The sequence below is a fragment of the Pygocentrus nattereri genome, chromosome 29, assembly GCF_015220715.1.
Source record: "Pygocentrus nattereri isolate fPygNat1 chromosome 29, fPygNat1.pri, whole genome shotgun sequence".
NCBI classification, from domain to species: domain Eukaryota; kingdom Metazoa; phylum Chordata; class Actinopteri; order Characiformes; family Serrasalmidae; genus Pygocentrus; species Pygocentrus nattereri.
In genome coordinates this window covers 2,874,195-2,892,399 of record NC_051239.1, presented here as the reverse complement: position 1 = coordinate 2,892,399, position 18,205 = coordinate 2,874,195, and the positions used below count along the sequence as shown (strand labels likewise).

At 44.3% G+C, this 18,205-nt stretch overlaps 1 protein-coding gene across 1 annotated transcript; it reads left to right on the top strand.

Annotated features, from left to right (window-relative positions):
* Positions 1–673: 673 nt before the first annotated feature.
* Positions 674–8,419, top strand: fbxo4 (F-box protein 4). The gene is made up of 7 exons (XM_017686829.2): positions 674–930; positions 3,276–3,511; positions 3,641–3,861; positions 4,298–4,373; positions 5,865–6,034; positions 7,049–7,218; positions 7,920–8,419. The coding sequence occupies exons 1-7, from the start codon at positions 796–798 to the stop codon at positions 8,001–8,003; spliced, it is 1,092 nt and encodes a 363-aa protein (XP_017542318.1). The 5' UTR covers positions 674–795; the 3' UTR covers positions 8,004–8,419.
* Positions 8,420–18,205: the final 9,786 nt, after the last annotated feature.

Sequence of the window (18,205 nt, the reverse complement as noted above, 5' to 3'; positions counted from 1 at the left end):
GTGCAGCTCGTTGCTGTGAAGTCTGTTCGATGAACACTGCCTAGCTAAACTTTCGAAGGGCAACTCCATCGATTTTTCAAAATTTCTCCCCCTCTAAAAGCCCCTCACAGAAAGTTCCTACATGAACTGGTTCTGAATTCACTGCCTGATGACTGAGACGCTGTTTTATGAGAGTTTAGAGAACTTCAACTCCATTCATGGTGGAGGGAGACATGCAGGGCGCTGTGCGGCAAAATAGTCCCCAAAGAAAACTCATTCCAGATTTTCCACTGTTTTCCATCATCAACATTCCATTTAAGCTCAGAAGACTCGTGTAGGTTCTCTGGTGGTTCTGGATGGTAAATAAAGTGTCTATATCTGTGTTGTAGTCATGGAGACGCCTGGTTCCTATCACCACCACTGTAAAGACGTCTGAACCGCTTCACCCTGAACCCGTTTGCTGAAGGAAGTCGATGTTTATCTGGTCCTACAGAACATTTATCAGTTCGGAATCAGGTCTCTCACTCAGCGAGAACACAGTGAGGCCGAACGGCGGAGCAGAAAGTAGTAAATGACTGAAAATAAGCCAATTCGTTAGCGTTAGCGTCGCGAACGCAGGGAAAACTACAGTTCCCACAATGCCCCGCGGCCTGTGAACTGCGAATACGTGTAAGTTTTGGCAGTTCCGGGGAAAGGAGAGCGAAGCAGGCGGGCGCAGTGGGGTTTCTGCCAGCCGCAGGACTTTATTGATCACCGTCGAATCGGATTATGAAAAGTTATATTTGATTTTCAGGCGTGGTTGGTTTTATTCCCGGCATGCAGAGCGTCTTACTGCGCAGCCTCCGCAGCGTCAGGGAGAAGCTGCTGTCAGACGGCAGCCGGAGGAGTAAAGAGCGCCCTGACGAGGAGGAGGAGGAGGAGGAAGGCAGGGCCCTTCTGGACCACCTGCCGGTAAACCCTCTCCTGATGGCCCTTTTTAATGTCCTGGAACGCTTCGTGTCTAAATGTTCCCGGTCCACCTTAAATGGTTCATTCCCACACTTCAAAAATCCAGTTTTGTAAAGTTTCCGTCTTAAAAAGTGTCAATAAATCGATCATTTATCAATATGAGAGTCTTGGAGGATCGTTATAAGGTTCTTCAGCCTGTTTTTAGATCTTAAAGGTATTGTACACGAAATGGCCAAAAGTATGTGGACACCTCACCGTCACACCTGTATTGTTGGACGTCTCATTCCAAATCTATAGGCATTGATGTGGAGTTGGTCCCTCTTTGCGGCTCGAGCAGCTTCCACTCTTCTGGGAAGCTTCTACAGGATTTTGGAGAGAGTCTGTGGGAATCTGTGTCCATTCAGTCTAAAGAGCACCCGTGAGGTCAGATACTGATGTTGGACGAGAGGATCTGGCTCTCAATCTCCGTTCTAGTTCATCCCAAAGGTGTTCAGTGGGGTTGAGGTCAGGACTCTTTGAGGGCCACTGGAGTTCCTCCACATCAAACTGGTCACTTCATGTCTTTATGGAGCTGCTTCGTGCTCAGGGACTCAGACCTGCTGGAACAGGAAAGGCTCTGCCCCAAACTGTTGACCCAAAGCTGGAAGCTTAACTGTAAAATGTCTTTGTGCTGTAGCTTCAACATCACCCTTCACTGGAACTGAGAGCCCAAACCCTGAGAAACAGCCCAGCCCATCATCCCTCCTCCACCAAACTTTACTGCTGGCTCTGCGTTCCAGTAGGGAACGTTATCCTGACACTCACCAAACCCAGATTCATCCATCAGACTGACAAATAAAGAAGATTCATCACTACAGAGAACACGGTTCCATTGGTCCAGAGTCCAGTGGCAGCTTTACACCCCTCCAGCTGACACGTGGCATTGTGCATAGCGATCTTAGGCTTGTGTGCAGCTGCTCAACCATGGAGACCCATTTCATGAAGCTCCTGATGCTCAGCTCCTTTGCTGATGGTGCTTCTAAAGGCAGTTTGGAGCTCTGAAATGAGTGATTCAATGGAGGATAGTAGATTTTCAGCACTTGGTGGTCCCACTCTGTGAGTTTTTCATGGTGTACCACTTTGTGCACTTTCAGTTGTCTAGGGCAGATCTAGCAGGACAGAAACCTCACAGACTGACTTGTTTCATAGGTTTCATCCTATGACAGAGCCATGTTCAGACACTGAGCTCTTCAGTTTGACCCTCTACTGCTAGTGTCGGTCTATAGAGGCTGCAAGACTGCGTACCTGATTTTATACACCTGTTAGTGATGGGTGTGGCTGAAACACCTGAACCCAATAACTAGGAGGGCTGTCCACATACTTTTGGCTGTATAGTGTGTGTAGTGAAATTGTCTAAATCCATAAATGTAAAATGTGTAGAAATAGAAACAGCGTTTTAAATGACTTCATGTGTCGCAATCATTTTTCAGTGGGGAGCTTCTGTATGATTTTATATACATTACTTCTATACATTTTTCAAGTATAACTGTATTAATTTAAAGCAAAAAAGAGTTTGAATTATGTAAAATACACACTCATATAAGTACTACTACTAATAATAATAATTATTAGATTTATTATAATTATCATGAGTATTATTATTATTATTATTATTATTATTACTGTAGTATAACCAAACACAGAGTATGTGTTTTTGTAAATAAGTGGATTTGTTTAATATTTCTGTTTTTGTTCATTTAAAATAGATTATGTCACAATACAGTACAATATGTTTTTTTGGTCATATTGTATAAATACTTGATAAAAATCGCTGCGTTCCCCGTTTTTGTCTGAATATCGTGATATTATATCTTTGCCGTATCGCCCAGCTCCTGTCAGCTCAGGCAGTGCGGATGGAAATGACATGAACTAAACACCAAAACTCAAAGCAACTCAGTTTACGGTGTTTCAGGATCAACATGAAGTTACGACGTGGTAGAAAAAGGGAGCGTTATTAAATAATAAGCTGTGCAGATTTATTAATGATCATAATTCACTCACGGCTCTGATCATCAAAACATCTTCCTTCCTACAGCTTCATGCTCTCCGACTGACACTCGTAAGAACTGAGGTCAGTCGCAGAATCACTGTATACTCACATCTTCAGAGACACTGGTCTGGACATCAGTGACCCCACGCTTTTGAGGGGTAGAGTATGAGTGTCCCCTCGACCCTGAGGGAGAAGCGGCTTGGAAAATGTGTGTGTGTCATTACAGCTGTAAATATAGAACAGATGCTTTAGGTTCTGTCAGTCAAGAATGGTGATGTTTGTTTGTTTGATTGTTTGTTTGTTTGTGTTTCATCCTCAGGTGGACATGCAGTTCCTCATTATGACCTACCTCCCTCCTGAAGACCTCTGCAGGCTGGGGGCCTGCAGTCGGTTCTGGAGGTCGATGGTCCAGGAGCCTCTGCTCTGGAGGTTCTTCTTCATGCGGGACGTGAACAGCTGGACCTCAGTGGACCATTTATCGATGCCTAAGGAGGAGTTCCTGAGCGTGGCGGCGCCAGACGCACCGGAGCTGCAGAAACTGGACTTCATGGCCGAGTGCGTGTCTCTGTGAAGGGCAACTCCACCAAAATATCTGCATGATGGAAGTGTTGAGATGTAAACAGAGCGGCTCAGTGGTTTGGAGTGGACTGTGAGGTTCTGTCGCTTTAATCGTTTCTCCTGCAGGTACCTGCGCTGCTCTCCCGCGTGTCGGTGTCGGTATCAGCAGCCGCGGCCGGCCCTGGAGGCAGTGGCGTTCTTCCTGCAGAACCTGGTGTCCGGCTCTGAGCCGCGCTTCGCCATGTTCGGGCCAGGTTTGGAGCAGCTGGACGATTCTCTGATGACCACCATGATGCACTCTCCACACATCCTGCCTGTAGCGGGGATACCGCAGCGGCAGATCGGCGGTACGCACGCGTTTACGGTACCGGCCTGAACCTAAAAAAGCCCAGTTTAGAGAAACGACAGGTGAAGGAAAAGCAGGGAACAGACTCACACAGGGTACAATGGGACACGTGTTTTTGGGCATCTTCTTGTGTTCCCATAGCAACGTCATCTGTGAATTGCCACAGATATTTCTCCAGATTAACCCAGATTAACCCAGATTAACCCGCTGGTGCTGCTTGTATTTATAAATTCACACGTTCCTCTACAGGGAAAACATACATCCGGCATTTTTCTCCCGCCTTTATTATTATAGTTTACTTGTTTGTTTTCAGTATTTTGGGAAACAATAAAACGTAAAATATAAAATGTGCCATAACTTTTTCACGGGCCACATTTTAAAGAGCTCCGCGAGGAGTTTCTGAGTTTCCTGTTTAAACTTAGTTTTTTTTGTTGTAGGAATCGGATCCGGAATCAGTTTTCTGTACAACAACCAACACAAATTCAACATCATCACTTTATATTCCACCTACAGGTGAGACGAAATTTTAACAGTATTTTATAAATGCTGAAAATACTTTTACCCTAAATTAACGATACACTACATTTCCAAAAGTCCTCACTCCCCCATCCAAATCACTGAATTCAGGTGTTCCAGTCACTTCCATGGCCACAGGTGTATAAAGCCGAGCCCCTAGGCCTGCAGACTGCTTCTACAGACATTAGTGAAAGAATGGGTTGCGTAGAGAGCTTCATGGAATGGGTTTCCATGGCTGAGCAGCTGCATCCAAGCTATACATCACCAAGCGCAATGCAAAGCGTGGAATGCAGTGGAGTAAAGCGCCGCCACTGGAGTCTAGAGCAGTGGAGACGTGTTCTCTGGAGTGACCAATCAAGCTTCTCCGTCTGGAAATCCGATGGACGAGTCTGGGTTTGGCGGTTGCCAGGAGACGGTACTTGTCTGACTGCACTGTGCTGAGTGTAAAGTTTGGTGGAGGGGGGATCATGGTGTGGGGGTGTTTTTCAGGAGTTGGGCTCGGCCCCTTAGTTCCAGTGAAAGGAACTCTTAAAGCTTCAGCACCAAGAGATTTTGGACAATTTCATGCTCCCAACTTTGTGGGAACAGTTTGAGGACGGCCCCTTCCTGCTCCAACATGACTGCGCACCTGTGCACAAAGCAGGTCCATAAAGACGTGGATGAGCCAGTTTGGTGTGGAAGAACTTGACTGGCCTGCACAGAGTCCTGACCTCAACCCCATAGAACACCTTTGGGATGAATTAGAGCGGAGAATGTGAGCCAGACCTTCTCATCCAACATCAGTGTCTGACCTCACAAATGCTCTTCTGGAAGAACGGTCAAAAATTCCCATAAACACTCCTAACCCTTGTGGAAAGCCTTCCCAGAAGAGCTGAAGCTGTTATAGCTGCAAAGGGTGGGCCGACATCATATTAAACCCTATGGATTAAGAACGGGACGTCACTCAAGTTCATATGCGTGTGAAGCCAGACGACCGAATACTTTTGGAAATGTAGTGTAGATCTGGTGTATATATTCATACATGCTTATACATGATAATTATATAGTATATAAATTATTGTTATACTCTATATAGTACACCTATGTACTTACATACTAATGTACTCATAGAGTGCACGTATATATATATATATATATATAATATTATATTCTTACATATTTAAATTATATATTTGTCCTTATATACTTACGTATTAAACTTATGCAGTTGTATATAAAGTATACGTAATTAAAAGGAAGTACATAAAAGCAGAAAACAAGAGGAAATTAAAGACACACTTAAGTGTTATTGAAAGTAGCTAATTATTATTATTAAAGTGCTGTAGTTTATTCTGATATACTTTTCAGACATATATTGTTGTATTAATATTGTAGAATTAATGTTGTATTGATGCTGTATTAATGCTGTGTTGATGTGTGTGTGTGTGTTTGTGTGTGTGTGTGTGTGTGTGTGTGTGTGTGTGTGTGTGTGTGTGTGCGTGTGTGTAGCTCAGAGCGAGAGCGGGCTCGTCTGGAGCAGCAGAGTGTGCGCAGTAAGCTGTTTGTCCTGCAGGGGGAGACGGAGAGCGGGCCCGTGTACTCTGTGGCTCCGCAGGTCCAGGAGGCGTGTCAGGCTGTAAACGGATTCATCTTCGTTTCCAACGCTCAGACGGACAAAGGTAACACACAAACACGGCACAAACAACAACACAAACAACAGCTACACGTCACTGTGTGTCTGTGTGTGTGAGAGAGAGAGTGAGTGTCTGTGTGTGAGTGTGTGTGTGTTTGAGAGTATGTGTGTGTGAGAGTGTGTGAGAGTGAGTGTCTGAGTGTGTGTGTGTGTGTGTGTGAGAGTGTATGTGTGTTTGAGAGTATGTGTGTGTGTGTTTGAGAGTAAGTGTGTTTGTGTGTGTGAGTGTGTGAGAGTAAGTGTGTGTGTGTGTGTGTGTGTGCGAGTGTGTGTGAGTGTGTGTGTGTGTGTGAGTGTGTGTGTGAGAGTAAGTGTGTGTGTGTGAGAGTGTGTGTGTGTGTGTGTATGTGAGAGAGAGTAAGTGTGCATGTGTGTGTGTGTGTGTGTGTTTGAGAGTAAGTGTGTGTGTGAGTGTGTGTGTGTGTGAGAGTATGTGTGTGTGAGTGTGTGTGAGAGTGAGTGTCTGAGTGTGTGTGTGTGTGTGTGTGTGAGAGTGTATGTGTGTTTGAGAGTATGTGTGTGTGTGTTTGAGAGTAAGTGTGTTTGTGTGTGTGAGTGTGTGAAAGTAAGTGTGTGTGTGTGTGTGTGAGAGTGTGTGTGAGTGTGTGTGTGTGTGTGTGAGAGTAAGTGTGTCTGTGTGAGAGTAAGTGTGTGTGTGTATGTGAGAGAGAGTAAGTGTGCGTGTGTGTGTGCGTGTGTGTGTTTGAGAGTAAGTGTGTGTGTGTGTGTGTGTGAGTGTGTGTGTGTGTGAGAGTAAGTGTGTGTGTGTGTGAGTTCAGTAAACAGTGTGAGCCCTTAATGTGGTTCTCTTCTCGATTTTATTGCAGTACTTTGGGAAATGATTCAGATTCATTAAGATCATTTGAAAATGATTCTGATTCATTAAGATCATTTGAAAATGATTCTGATTCATTAAGATCATTTGAAAATGATTCTGATTCATTAAGGGCTGGAATTAGATTTTTTTGACTGATTGTCTCTTTGAATTGTGGGTTCTCAGGCCGTATAGAAGAGGCCGGTCAGGTCCGGGCAGTCCTGCAGCCCGTCTGGGGTCCGGCGTCGCGACCGCTGCTCGTTCTGTCCTGCGTGTCCAGAGATGGAGTAGAGAGGACCCCCAGTGTTACTGTAGCCCATCAACTACAGCTCCACCTGCTGGCCAACCCCTGGATGGTGAGAAATCATAAGACACCATTAGATCCCTCAAAACCTGCACAATACAGAGAAAGGATCATATATAAAGATTCAGTGTCATTATGATTCTTTAGGAAACGATTCAGCATCATTACAATTCTTTAGGATACGATTCAGCATCATTACAATTCTTTAGGATACGATTCAGCATCATTACAATTTACAATTCTTTAGGATACGATTCAGCATCATTACAATTCTTTGGGAAATGATTCAGTGTCATTATGATTGTTTGGGAAACAATTCAGTATGATTTGATTCTTTGGGAAATTATTCACTATCACGATTACTTGCGATCATTTGGGAAATGATTCAGTATGATTTGATTCTTTGGGAAAAATGATTCAGTATGATTTGATTCTTTGGGAAATGATTCAGTATCATGATTATTTGTGATCATTTGGTAAAAGATTCAGTATCACTGTGATTTATTGTGGGAAATGATTCAGGGTCGTTACTCGTGAGCTGATTTCTTGTCCAGTACATCATGGATTTATTGAACTCCATCAGCAGCACCTGATTTCAGGATTGATTAGGTAAAGCAGGTTTTGGGCGATAACTACAAATCATACAGCACCTCCTTGAGGAGAGAGCAGGAATCAGTTAAACTAACACAGTAATAAAGTTAATCAAATTAAATTAACATAAAATCACTGCCTGCTGTCCGAATGTGTTCGCAGGTCCAGGACGTAGTGTCAGAGTCTTTGGCTGGACTCCTGGACGGTATCGGCTGGTTACTGAAACAGTCTGGACTGAGGCTGTAGGTCCAGAGGACATCAGTATAATCAGAGGTTATATCATTCCTGTGGGATATTATTATTATTAGCATTATTATTGTTATTATTATTATTACTGATATGTAACAGTGAGTTCAGTTACATTCACTACAATAATTGAAGCAGTACTTATTCTACACATTTAACAATACACTATTATTACTGAAATGAAAAAACTGTTTACATAAACAACGTTCAGTTTTCATGATGCTCTCAGAATTGCCTTAATGCATTTTTTATATTTTTGTGATGATTTAATTTTTACTTTTTGTGAAATTCCTTTTGTAAAATGAATGGTTAAATATGGGAGATGCTGTATACATGAATTTAAGCACCTGGTGCTGAACAGTTTACTCTAATAAAAACACAATGACCTGACAAACGTGCAAAATTTTATTATATTAAAAAATTATGGAAATAAATGAAAGAATCTCGTATTTTTATGTGAATTTTTCCTTCCTTCCGTCAAACTTAACACACACTACATTTCCAAAAGTATTCGGTCGTCTGGATTCACACGCATATGAACTTGAGTGACGTCCCGTTCTTAATCCATAGGGTTTAATATGATGTCGGCCCACCCTTTGCAGCTATAACAGCTTCAGCTCTTCTGGGAAGGCTTTCCACAAGGTTTAGGAGTGTGTTTATGGGAATTTCTGGCCGTTCTTCCAGAAGCACATTTGTGAGGTCAGACACTGATGTTGGACGAGAAGGCCTGGCTCACAGTCTCCGCTCTAATTCATCCCAAAGGTGTTCTATGGGGTTGAGGTCAGGATTCTGTGCAGGCCAGTCAAGTTCTTCCACACCAAACTGGCTCATCCGTGTCTTTATGGACCTGCTTTGTGCACTGGTGGGCAGTCATGTTGGAACAGGAAGGCGCCGTCCCCAAACTGTTCCCACAAAGTTGGGAGCATGAAATTGTCCAAAATCTCTTGGTGCTGAAGCTTTAAGAGTTCCTTTCACTGGAACTAAGGGGCCGAGCCCAACTCCTGAAAAACAACCCCACACCATGATCCCCCCTCCACCAAACTTTACACTCAGCACAATGCAGTCAGACAAGTACCGTCTCCTGGTAACCACCAAACCCAGACTCATCCATCGGATTGCCAGACAGAGAAGCGTGATTGGTCACTCCAGAGAACACGTCTCCACTGCTCTAGAGTCCAGTGGCGGCGCTTTACTCCACTGTATTCCACGCTTTGCACTGCGCTTGGTGATGTAAGACTTGGATGCGGCTGCTCGGCCATGGAAACCCATTCCATGAAGCTCTCCACGCTGTTCTTGAGCTGATCTGAAGGCCACATGAAGTTTGGAGGTCTGTAGCGATTGACTCTGCAGAAAGTCGGTGACTTTTACGTGGCCGACCACTTCGTGGCTGAGTTGCTGTCGTTCCCAATCGCTTCCACTTTGTTATAATCCCACTGACAGTGGACTGTGGAATATTTAGTAGTGAGGAAATTTCCCGACTGGACTTGCTGCACAGGTGGCGTCCGATCACGGTACCACGCTGGAATTCACTGTGCTCCTGAGAGCGACCCATTCTTTCAGTAATGTCTGTAGAAGCAGTCTGCAGGCCTAGTGGCTCGGCTTTATACACCTGTGGCCATGGAAGTGACTGGAACACCTGGATTCAGTGATTTGGATGGGGGAGTGAGGACTTTTGGGAATATCGTGTTTAGGTGTTTAGGTGTACAGCTCTGTGTAAAGACATCAGAAAGTGCCAGGAAAAAAACACATTTAACTGCGTTTACACTCTTAAAAAGATGGTTCTTCAAGGGTTCTTTAGTAACAACTGTGGTTATGTATAGAACCACGAACACTCAAAGGACTATTTGCCTGCTTAATGGTTCTCTGCATGGGGAAGTAGTTCTTCAGATTAATGGAGAACGTACCATTAGATCCTTCAAGAGCTGCATGATACAGATTCACTGCCACTCCAGTGCTTATGGAAACGATTCAGTATCCATACAATTTCAGAAAGGTTCTATATAGCACCAAAAAGGGTTCTGCTATTGTCACAAGCTTGACATTGTAAACAATAGCAGAGCTTGTTTCAAAAAGGTTCTATACAGAACCATCTACAGCACATTCTCCATCAATCTGAAGAACCGTTTCACCATGAGAACCGTTTAAGCCTGCAAATGGTCCTTTGAGTGTTCATGGTTGTGACCAAAGAACCCTTGAAGAACCGTCTGGTAGTTTTTCTAGCAGCAGCCGTATTTAAGAAAACAAACCATGCAAATCTGAAGGCAAAAGATTTCAGTGAAAATCATGTAACGTAGCGTTGGCCAAATTAAAACTCTGTGGTCAAGTAATTTAAGGGGTCAGCTGGTGGGAAAGGTTGGGTGAGTTGTGGCTGTTGTCCACCAGGGGGCAGCGCATTCTCACTCATTAGGCTCCATTCAGATTCATTCAGAGTTGCTGCACAGACCTCTGGATTTATCAGAGACGCTTTTATGTCCTTCTGGTTCTCCTGATGTAGCTTTGCCCTCTGCAGATCTACGCTCACTGGCCACTTTATTAGGTACCCCTTGCTAGTAAAAGGTTGGACACCCTTTTTCCTTCAGAACTGTCTTAATTCTTCTTGGCAGACTTTCAACAAGGTGCTGGAAACGTTCCTCAGAGATTCTGGTTGGTTATTTGAGTTCCTGTTGCCTTTCTATCATCTGGAACCAGTCTGCCCATTCTCCTCTGACCTCTCACATCAACAAGGCATTTTCATCCACACAACTGACCGCTCACTGGATATTTCCTCTGTTTCGGACCGTTCTCTGTAAACCCTAGAGATGGTTGAGCGTGAAAATCCCAGCAGATCAGCAGTTTCTGAAATACTCAGACCAGCCCGTCTGGCACCAACAACCACGCCACGTTCAAAGTCCCTTAAATCCCCTTTCTTCCCCGTTCTGATGCTCGGCCTGCACTTCAGCAGGTTGTCTTGACCGCCTCTACACGCCTCAATTCTTTTTCAGTTTCTGACCTAATTTGGAAGTTCCCGTGGTCTTATATGTTTTATGTAAATTTCAAGATGAACGGACCAACAGAAATGACCCAAAAATGAGGTGGAGGAACGTCTGGATCCATGGACTTCCACTGAAAGGAGGGTAATAACGGTGCTCATCAGTGGCCTGGCGTCCACTGTGTGTTAGCTACATTAGCATTAGCATAGCTAAAGAAGCCACGGCAGCCTGTCGCTACTAGAGGGCCGGAGTTTTCGGTTACCCTGCTAAGCTGAAAGCTTCCATCAGAGAACGGGTCGGGAGGAGAGCTCCCACTCTCCCGGTCCAGAGCGAAGGGATTAATACGGAGCGTTTGAGCAAAATCGCAGTTTATAAAGGCTGAAAGATTCTAAACGTAAAGCAATGCGTTCATCTTCATTTTAACACCGCCCATGTGTTTTTAAGAGCTTTTACACTCGAGTTAAAACGCCGCCTCGCGTTCCTTCATGACGTCTGTGAGAGCGAACAGCCAATGAGCTGCTCCGCCCTCCAACCAATCAGAGCTCAGCAGGAATGTTAGCGTCAGTTTACTGTAGAAAAGGAAAATTCAGGTGAGATTTCTTAGTTTTTTTAGTGCAGTAAAAACTTCTACGCTCTAAATTAGAGGACAGTTCTTAGAAACTATTCTAGCTATCAGTTTTTAGCCGTTTAGCTCAGTTCACGCCCCTTCACTGAGGACTCGCTCGTGGTCAACAGTCCTGATATAATGGGGGAAATAGGAAGCGGCCAGACTCCTCATAGACCGGCCTACAGCTAAAGAGGCAGAATCCGGACCCTGACCATTTCCGCGGATGGGCCTGACCTGGAAAACCTGGGGGCGTGGCATTTTGTGCTGAATTCCTGTTTTAAAGTGGGCGCTGAGTTTAAGAGCTCAGGTTTAAATGAAGAGCGAATCACTTCTTTAGCTTGTAAAGCAGTAAACGTGGTGCTGCTCCGTCGCCTCCTCCCGGTCCTCTGCTCTCTGAACGGCGGCTGGTTTTAAAATAAAATCCTGATTGCTGCAATTTGAGCGCATTAAAGTGGAGCGGCAGCAGAGGCAGCAGAGGCAGCTCTGCGCTTTGTGCTGAAATGCGGTCATTAGAGGGAGACAGCTGACCTTTATTCCCTATAAAATGACCAGGAATTACCTCCCGTCATTACGGCTCACAGAGGGATACATCACACTTTGACTTAATGATCAATTTAGCTAAAAAAAATAAAATTTTCACAAATTCCTGTCTCTGTGTTCGTTAATCGAACTGAAACCGTGATCTGACCGACTTCAGCAGTGCCAGTCCGGTCCACCTTGTAGGTGTAAAGTCAGAGACGACAGCTCATCTGCTGCTGCACAGTTTGTGTTGGTCGTCCTCTAGTCCTTCATCAGTGGTCACAGGAGGCTGCCCACAGGACGCCGCCCACAGGACGCCGCCCACAGGACGCCGCCCACAGGACACCACCCACAGGACGCTGCTCACAGGACACCGCCCACAGGACGCCGCTCACAGGACGCCGCCCACAGGACGCCGCCCACAGGACGCCGCCCACAGGACGCTGCTCACAGGACGCCGCCCACAGGACGCCGCCCACAGGACACCGCCCACAGGACGCTGCTCACAGGACGCCGCCCACAGGACGCTATATGTTCGGTTGGTGGACTGTTCTCAGTCCAGCAGCGACACTGAGGAGTTTATTCATTTAAGTATCTGTAGATCATCTTAAGTGGACCGTCCAAATGATGGGAACAAGATCCTAATGCCTGTCCATGACTTATTAACGCGTGGGAACGTGATCCTAAAGTGTAGCCACGACTTATTAACGCATGAGAATGAGATACTAATGCATGGCCACGACTTATTAACGCATGGGAATGAGATCCTAAAGTGTGGCCCACGACTTATTAACACATGGGAACGAGATACTAATGCATGGCCACGACTTATTAACGCATGGGAATGAGATCCTAAAGTGTGGCCATGACTTATTAACACATGGGAAGGAGATCCTAAAGTGTGTCCACATAAAGTGACGGCTGCTGTTGTTTTGTGATTTATTTACTTTAGCAAAAAAAACGTGCGACCCTGTTCTCCAACCCTGCGCCCCCTCCAAAACACGGAACATCCCATTTATTATTTATTATCATATACGGAGGAATCAGACAGGCCAGTGTTCATATTCTACTGTCTCAGGTTAAATTCCTTATTTAAATTCGGCGTTAATGAACATAACAAAATGAAAGCAAAGATTTTAATGAAAACATTTTGATGAAAACTATTTTTTAGATTCCGCTTCCGCTCTACTGAAGGCTTTACGTGTTTACCGCACCCCGTTACCCAGAATTCCACCCTGTTATTCAGTCAATTAGGAGCAAAACAGCTCATCCAGTCTGTGATTTAGCAGCCTGAGGTGGAAAAACACCCAGAAATGAGCTCATTTCGAAGAGTTTCGAGGCAGTTATGCAGGAATTTTGAAACGTGGGTGGATTTGCCCTTCAGCAGTGCTGTAACAGTGCCTGGGCGTGGGGCGGCCCAGAGAGGTCCGGCCTTTAGGCGACGTGTGACGGGCGTGATAGTTAAAGCTCATTTGAGCTCATTATCTCTCTTTATTCTCAGATAAGCTGGAGTGAAAGACTGAGCTCAGTAAACAAGCAGCAGTGAGGAGGAGACGCTGCTCCGGTCCGGACTCAGCTGGATCTGTCGGCCCTTTAAAAGCTCCCAGAGCATACGGTGCCCGACCTGTTAAAGGGCCTGTAGGCTGCATTTTCCTGTATGATCTTCATGTTTATGATATTAGTCATAATTCATTTTTACAGAACCATTTTCCAAACCCTCTTTATAATTAATCTCCCTTATAATTAAACACTTCTTCTTACTGCGTCTTTAAGGCTGATATATGTAAATAAGGTCTGTTCTGATTGGCTGTCTGGGGCTAAGCTCCTGGTGAGGTGCTCAGGAATAGTCTGTTAATCAGAAACAGGTGTAAAGTAGAAGTTCCTCCCTTTAGACCTCCACTTGAGTAAAAGTACTAAAGTATTTACCTTCAAATGTACTTAAGTATAAAGTAAAAGTACTAAAAGAGGAATTCTGGCTCTGATGTCCTGTTATCATTTTTATAACCAGACTGGCTTCATGAACTCATCTCAGGTGAAAGTCCTCCAGCGTCTCTCTTGGTAAACCAGTCTTTTAATAGAACGTCATTAATTAGTGACGCTGACGTCTATTAAAATGATCAGAAGCACAAAACACTGAAGGTAAACAGTTTCCATCAGGGAGAACCGAGTGGCTCTGAAATCACTTTTTACACACAAGCAAAGTTTCAGTTTCAGATTTATTTACAACTTAGTTCCAAGTTTAAGTTGAATAAAAACTGGCTTTAAACTCAGGATCACAGATGAGCTCCTTTACTATGTTGATCTGTAGGCGTCTGTTCATAAACATAAACCAGCCCAAACTCATTTACTATAAAATGAAATGGTGTTTGTAGAAATTCAGAAAAAAGCCGCGTCAGTCTCGACTGCATATGTGGACATATTTCTATATTGAGCTCTATTTACACAAAGTTAGGTTAGTTCATCATTTATGTTGAACAGACTCTCCCAAAGTTTTACGCTGCTGCGCTGACGTTGAACCGTGTGCTGCACTGGGTCGGTCTGACCAACAGGTCAAAACCAGCTCTAAACAAAGTGACCGCTGGGCCCTGATTGGTGCTCTGGCTTTGCGCTTCTTTCGTTTTGACATGTTACGTTTTTATACACACAGAAACCAAAAGGAACGACAGATTTCTCAAAATGTAGGAGGAAAAAGTCGGATATTAGACTCTGAAATGTAGTGGAGTGAAAGGAGAAAGTCGCCCAGAACGGAGAAACTTCAGTACAGATACACCAAAAATACTAAAGTACAGAAACCAATTACATTTACTCAGATACTCAGTTAGTTACTCAGTTACTTAGTTACTCGGTTACTCGGTTAGATAGTTACTCAGTTACTCGGTTACTTAGTTACTCGGTTACTCGGTTAGATAGTTACTCGGTTACTCGGTTAGTTAGTTACTCGGTTACTCGGTTAGATAGTTACTCGGTTACTCGGTTAGTTAGTTACTCGGTTACTCGGTTAGTTAGTTACTCGGTTACTCGGTTAGATAGTTACTTGGTTACTCGGTTAGTTAGTTACTCGGTTACTCGGTTAGATAGTTACTCGGTTAGTTAGTTACTCGGTTACTCGGTTAGATAGTTACTCGGTTACTCGGTTAGTTAGTTACTCGGTTACTCGGTTAGTTAGTTACTCGGTTACTCGGTTAGATAGTTACTCGGTTACTCGGTTAGTTAGTTACTCGGTTACTCGGTTAGTTAGTTACTCGGTTACTCGGTTAGTTAGTTACTCGGTTACTCGGTTAGATAGTTACTCGGTTAGTTAGTTACTCGGTTACTCGGTTAGATAGTTACTCGGTTAGTTAGTTACTCGGTTACTCGGTTAGATAGTTACTCTGTTACTCGGTTAGATAGTTACTCGGTTACTCGGTTAGTTAGTTACTCGGTTACTCGGTTAGATAGTTACTCGGTTACTCGGTTAGATAGTTACTCGGTTACTCGGTTAGTTAGTTACTCAGTTACTCGGTTAGTTAGTTACTCGGTTACTCGGTTAGTTAGTTACTCGGTTAGTTAGTTACTCGGTTACTTAGTTACTCGGTTACTTAATTACTGTCCACCACTGCTGATGTCAAGAACGGAAGAACGGATCAAAACATATTTAAGTCCCATCCAGCCGGTCGGACCTGCAGTGATGCAGCTGCTATCGCGAAATACCCTGATGGCTATCAGGCATGGCTAACGTAGCATCTTTAGCCGCTCTGCTGCCTCTTGTTCTCTTACCTGTACAGCAGAATGCCCCTTGTGGGCAGTAACGTCCGTCTGCAGAGCCGCAGAGCCGCAGGTGTCTCCCTACAGGTGTTTATACTCTTCATTACACAGTTCAGTGCTCTGTCTTTTCTATAGACCCTTTAACAGAACTAGAACAGGTTCGTAGGGCTGGAGTCGGCTGGGCCGGATCTGTCCCGCAGGCCGCTGCCCGGTCATCTCTCTCCTTACCTCCCTGCCGCTTTTATCCTTCCTTCACTAATTAAGGCGAACTCTCTGATTAGTATGCTGTGACGGCAGCCTCTATTAGATCATCCATTTACCGGAAAAATGGGAGAAAATATTTCATTTGCATGCGGCAGCAAAAACAGCCAAATGCTAATTGCCTTGTTTTTCTACCCGCCGGGGTCCGAACGCGCGCGGAGGTGCTATTTTCTCAGACACTGTTTACTCTGAGAGATGTTTCCACGCTGCAGGTCAGCCTGACTTTGCTGAGCAACATCAGCGAGTACAGTAAAGAGGATTTATTACTCACTCCAGAGGCAAAAGCTCTGATGCTGAATGCTGAATGCGCTGGCAGGGACAGACGGGATCTAATCCCGAGAGAACTCGTCTGGGGACCTTCAGTGCTGAATTGTGTTGCCAGGGTTGCTTTTGTTTAGTTTACAGGCAAGAAAACAAAAACAAAGTCCAACGTTTTAACCTGCACAATGATAAAGCGTTTAAATCAATGATAAACTGGGCAACCCGGTGAAGTCTCTCCATGAGAATGTGTAAACCCCACAGTGGAAATGTATGTGGGATCTACATTTTTACAACCCTGTTTCCAAAAGAAGTTGTGACGCTGTGCAGAATGTAAATAAAAACAGAATACAGTTATGTGCCAGTCATTAGAACCCTGATGGCAAACACTACAAAGACAACAGATCAGATGTTGAAACTGAGAAATTTGATTGTTTTTTGAAAAATATTTGCCCATTTTGAATTTTATGGCAGCAACATGTTCCAAAAAAGTCGGGACAGGTTCTGTTCACCGCTGAGTCCATCACCTCTTCTTTAACAGCTCTGTCACTGTTTGGGAACTGAGGAGACGCTGCTGTAGCTCTGACAGTGAAATGTTTTCTGTTCTTGTCTGATTCAGGATTTCAGCTGATCGTCAGTTTCAGGAGCTCATTTGTCGTATTTTTCATTTCATAATGTGCCAAATGTTCTCAGTGGTGACCGGTCTGGACTGCAGGCAGGTCAGTTTAGCACCCGGACTCCTTTAATACAGAGCAGTGCTGCTGTAATACAGTCAGAATGTGGTTTGACATCGTCTGGCTGAAATAATCAAGACCTTCCCTGAAAAAGACGTTGTCTGGACGGCAGCAGATGTTGATAAAACATGTATATATCATTCAGCTTTAATGGAGCCTTCACAGATGAGCAGGTCACCCACGCCATGAGCACTAATGCCCCCTAAACCATCATGAATACTGGCTTTAGAACTGAGCACTGATAACAAGCTGAGGGGTCTTCAGCCCGGAGGACACAGTGTCCATGATTTCCTAAAGAATTTCAAATGTTGATTCGACACTTTTCCGCTTCCCCTCAGTCCATTTTAAATGAGCTCAGGCCCAGAGAAGGTGGCAGCGTTTCTGGATCCTGTTTATATTTGGGTTCTTCTTTGTGTTTTAGAGTTTAACAGCGTTTGTGGATGCAGTGATGAACTGTGTTCACAGACAGTGGTTTTCAGAAGTGTTTCTGAGCCCATGCAGTGATTTCCACTACAGAATCATGTCTGTTTTTAATGCAGTGCTGCCTGAGGGCCCAAAGATCACGGCCAGCAGATACTGGTGTTCAGCCTCGTCCCTCACAGACAGAGATTTCTCCAGATTCTCTGAGTCTTTAATGATATTCTGCACCGTAGACGATGAAAAGCAGAAGCTCTTTGCTGTTTTATGTTGAGGAACGTTCTTCTTGAGTTGTTGCTCTATTTGATGGTGCAGTCTTTCACAGAGTGGTGACCCCTCCTCATCTTCACTTCTGAAAGACTCTCTGAGATGCTCCTTATACCCAATCACGTTACTGACCTGCTGCCAATCAACCACCAGGTGTTTTTTTTAGCTTTCCCAGCCTTTTGTTGCCCCAGTCCCAACTTTTTTGGAACATGTTGCTGCCATCAAATTCAAAATGTGCATATATTAAAAAAAATATACAGTTTCTCATTTTCAGCATCTGGTATGTTGTCTTTGAATTATGTTTGAATTGAATATAGGGTTTAAATGATATGGACATCATTGCTTTCTGTTTTTAATTACATTTAGCACAGTGTCATGTAGATATATGTCACGGTTGGCCCCTCCATGTGCTCCTTTGTTTTGGTT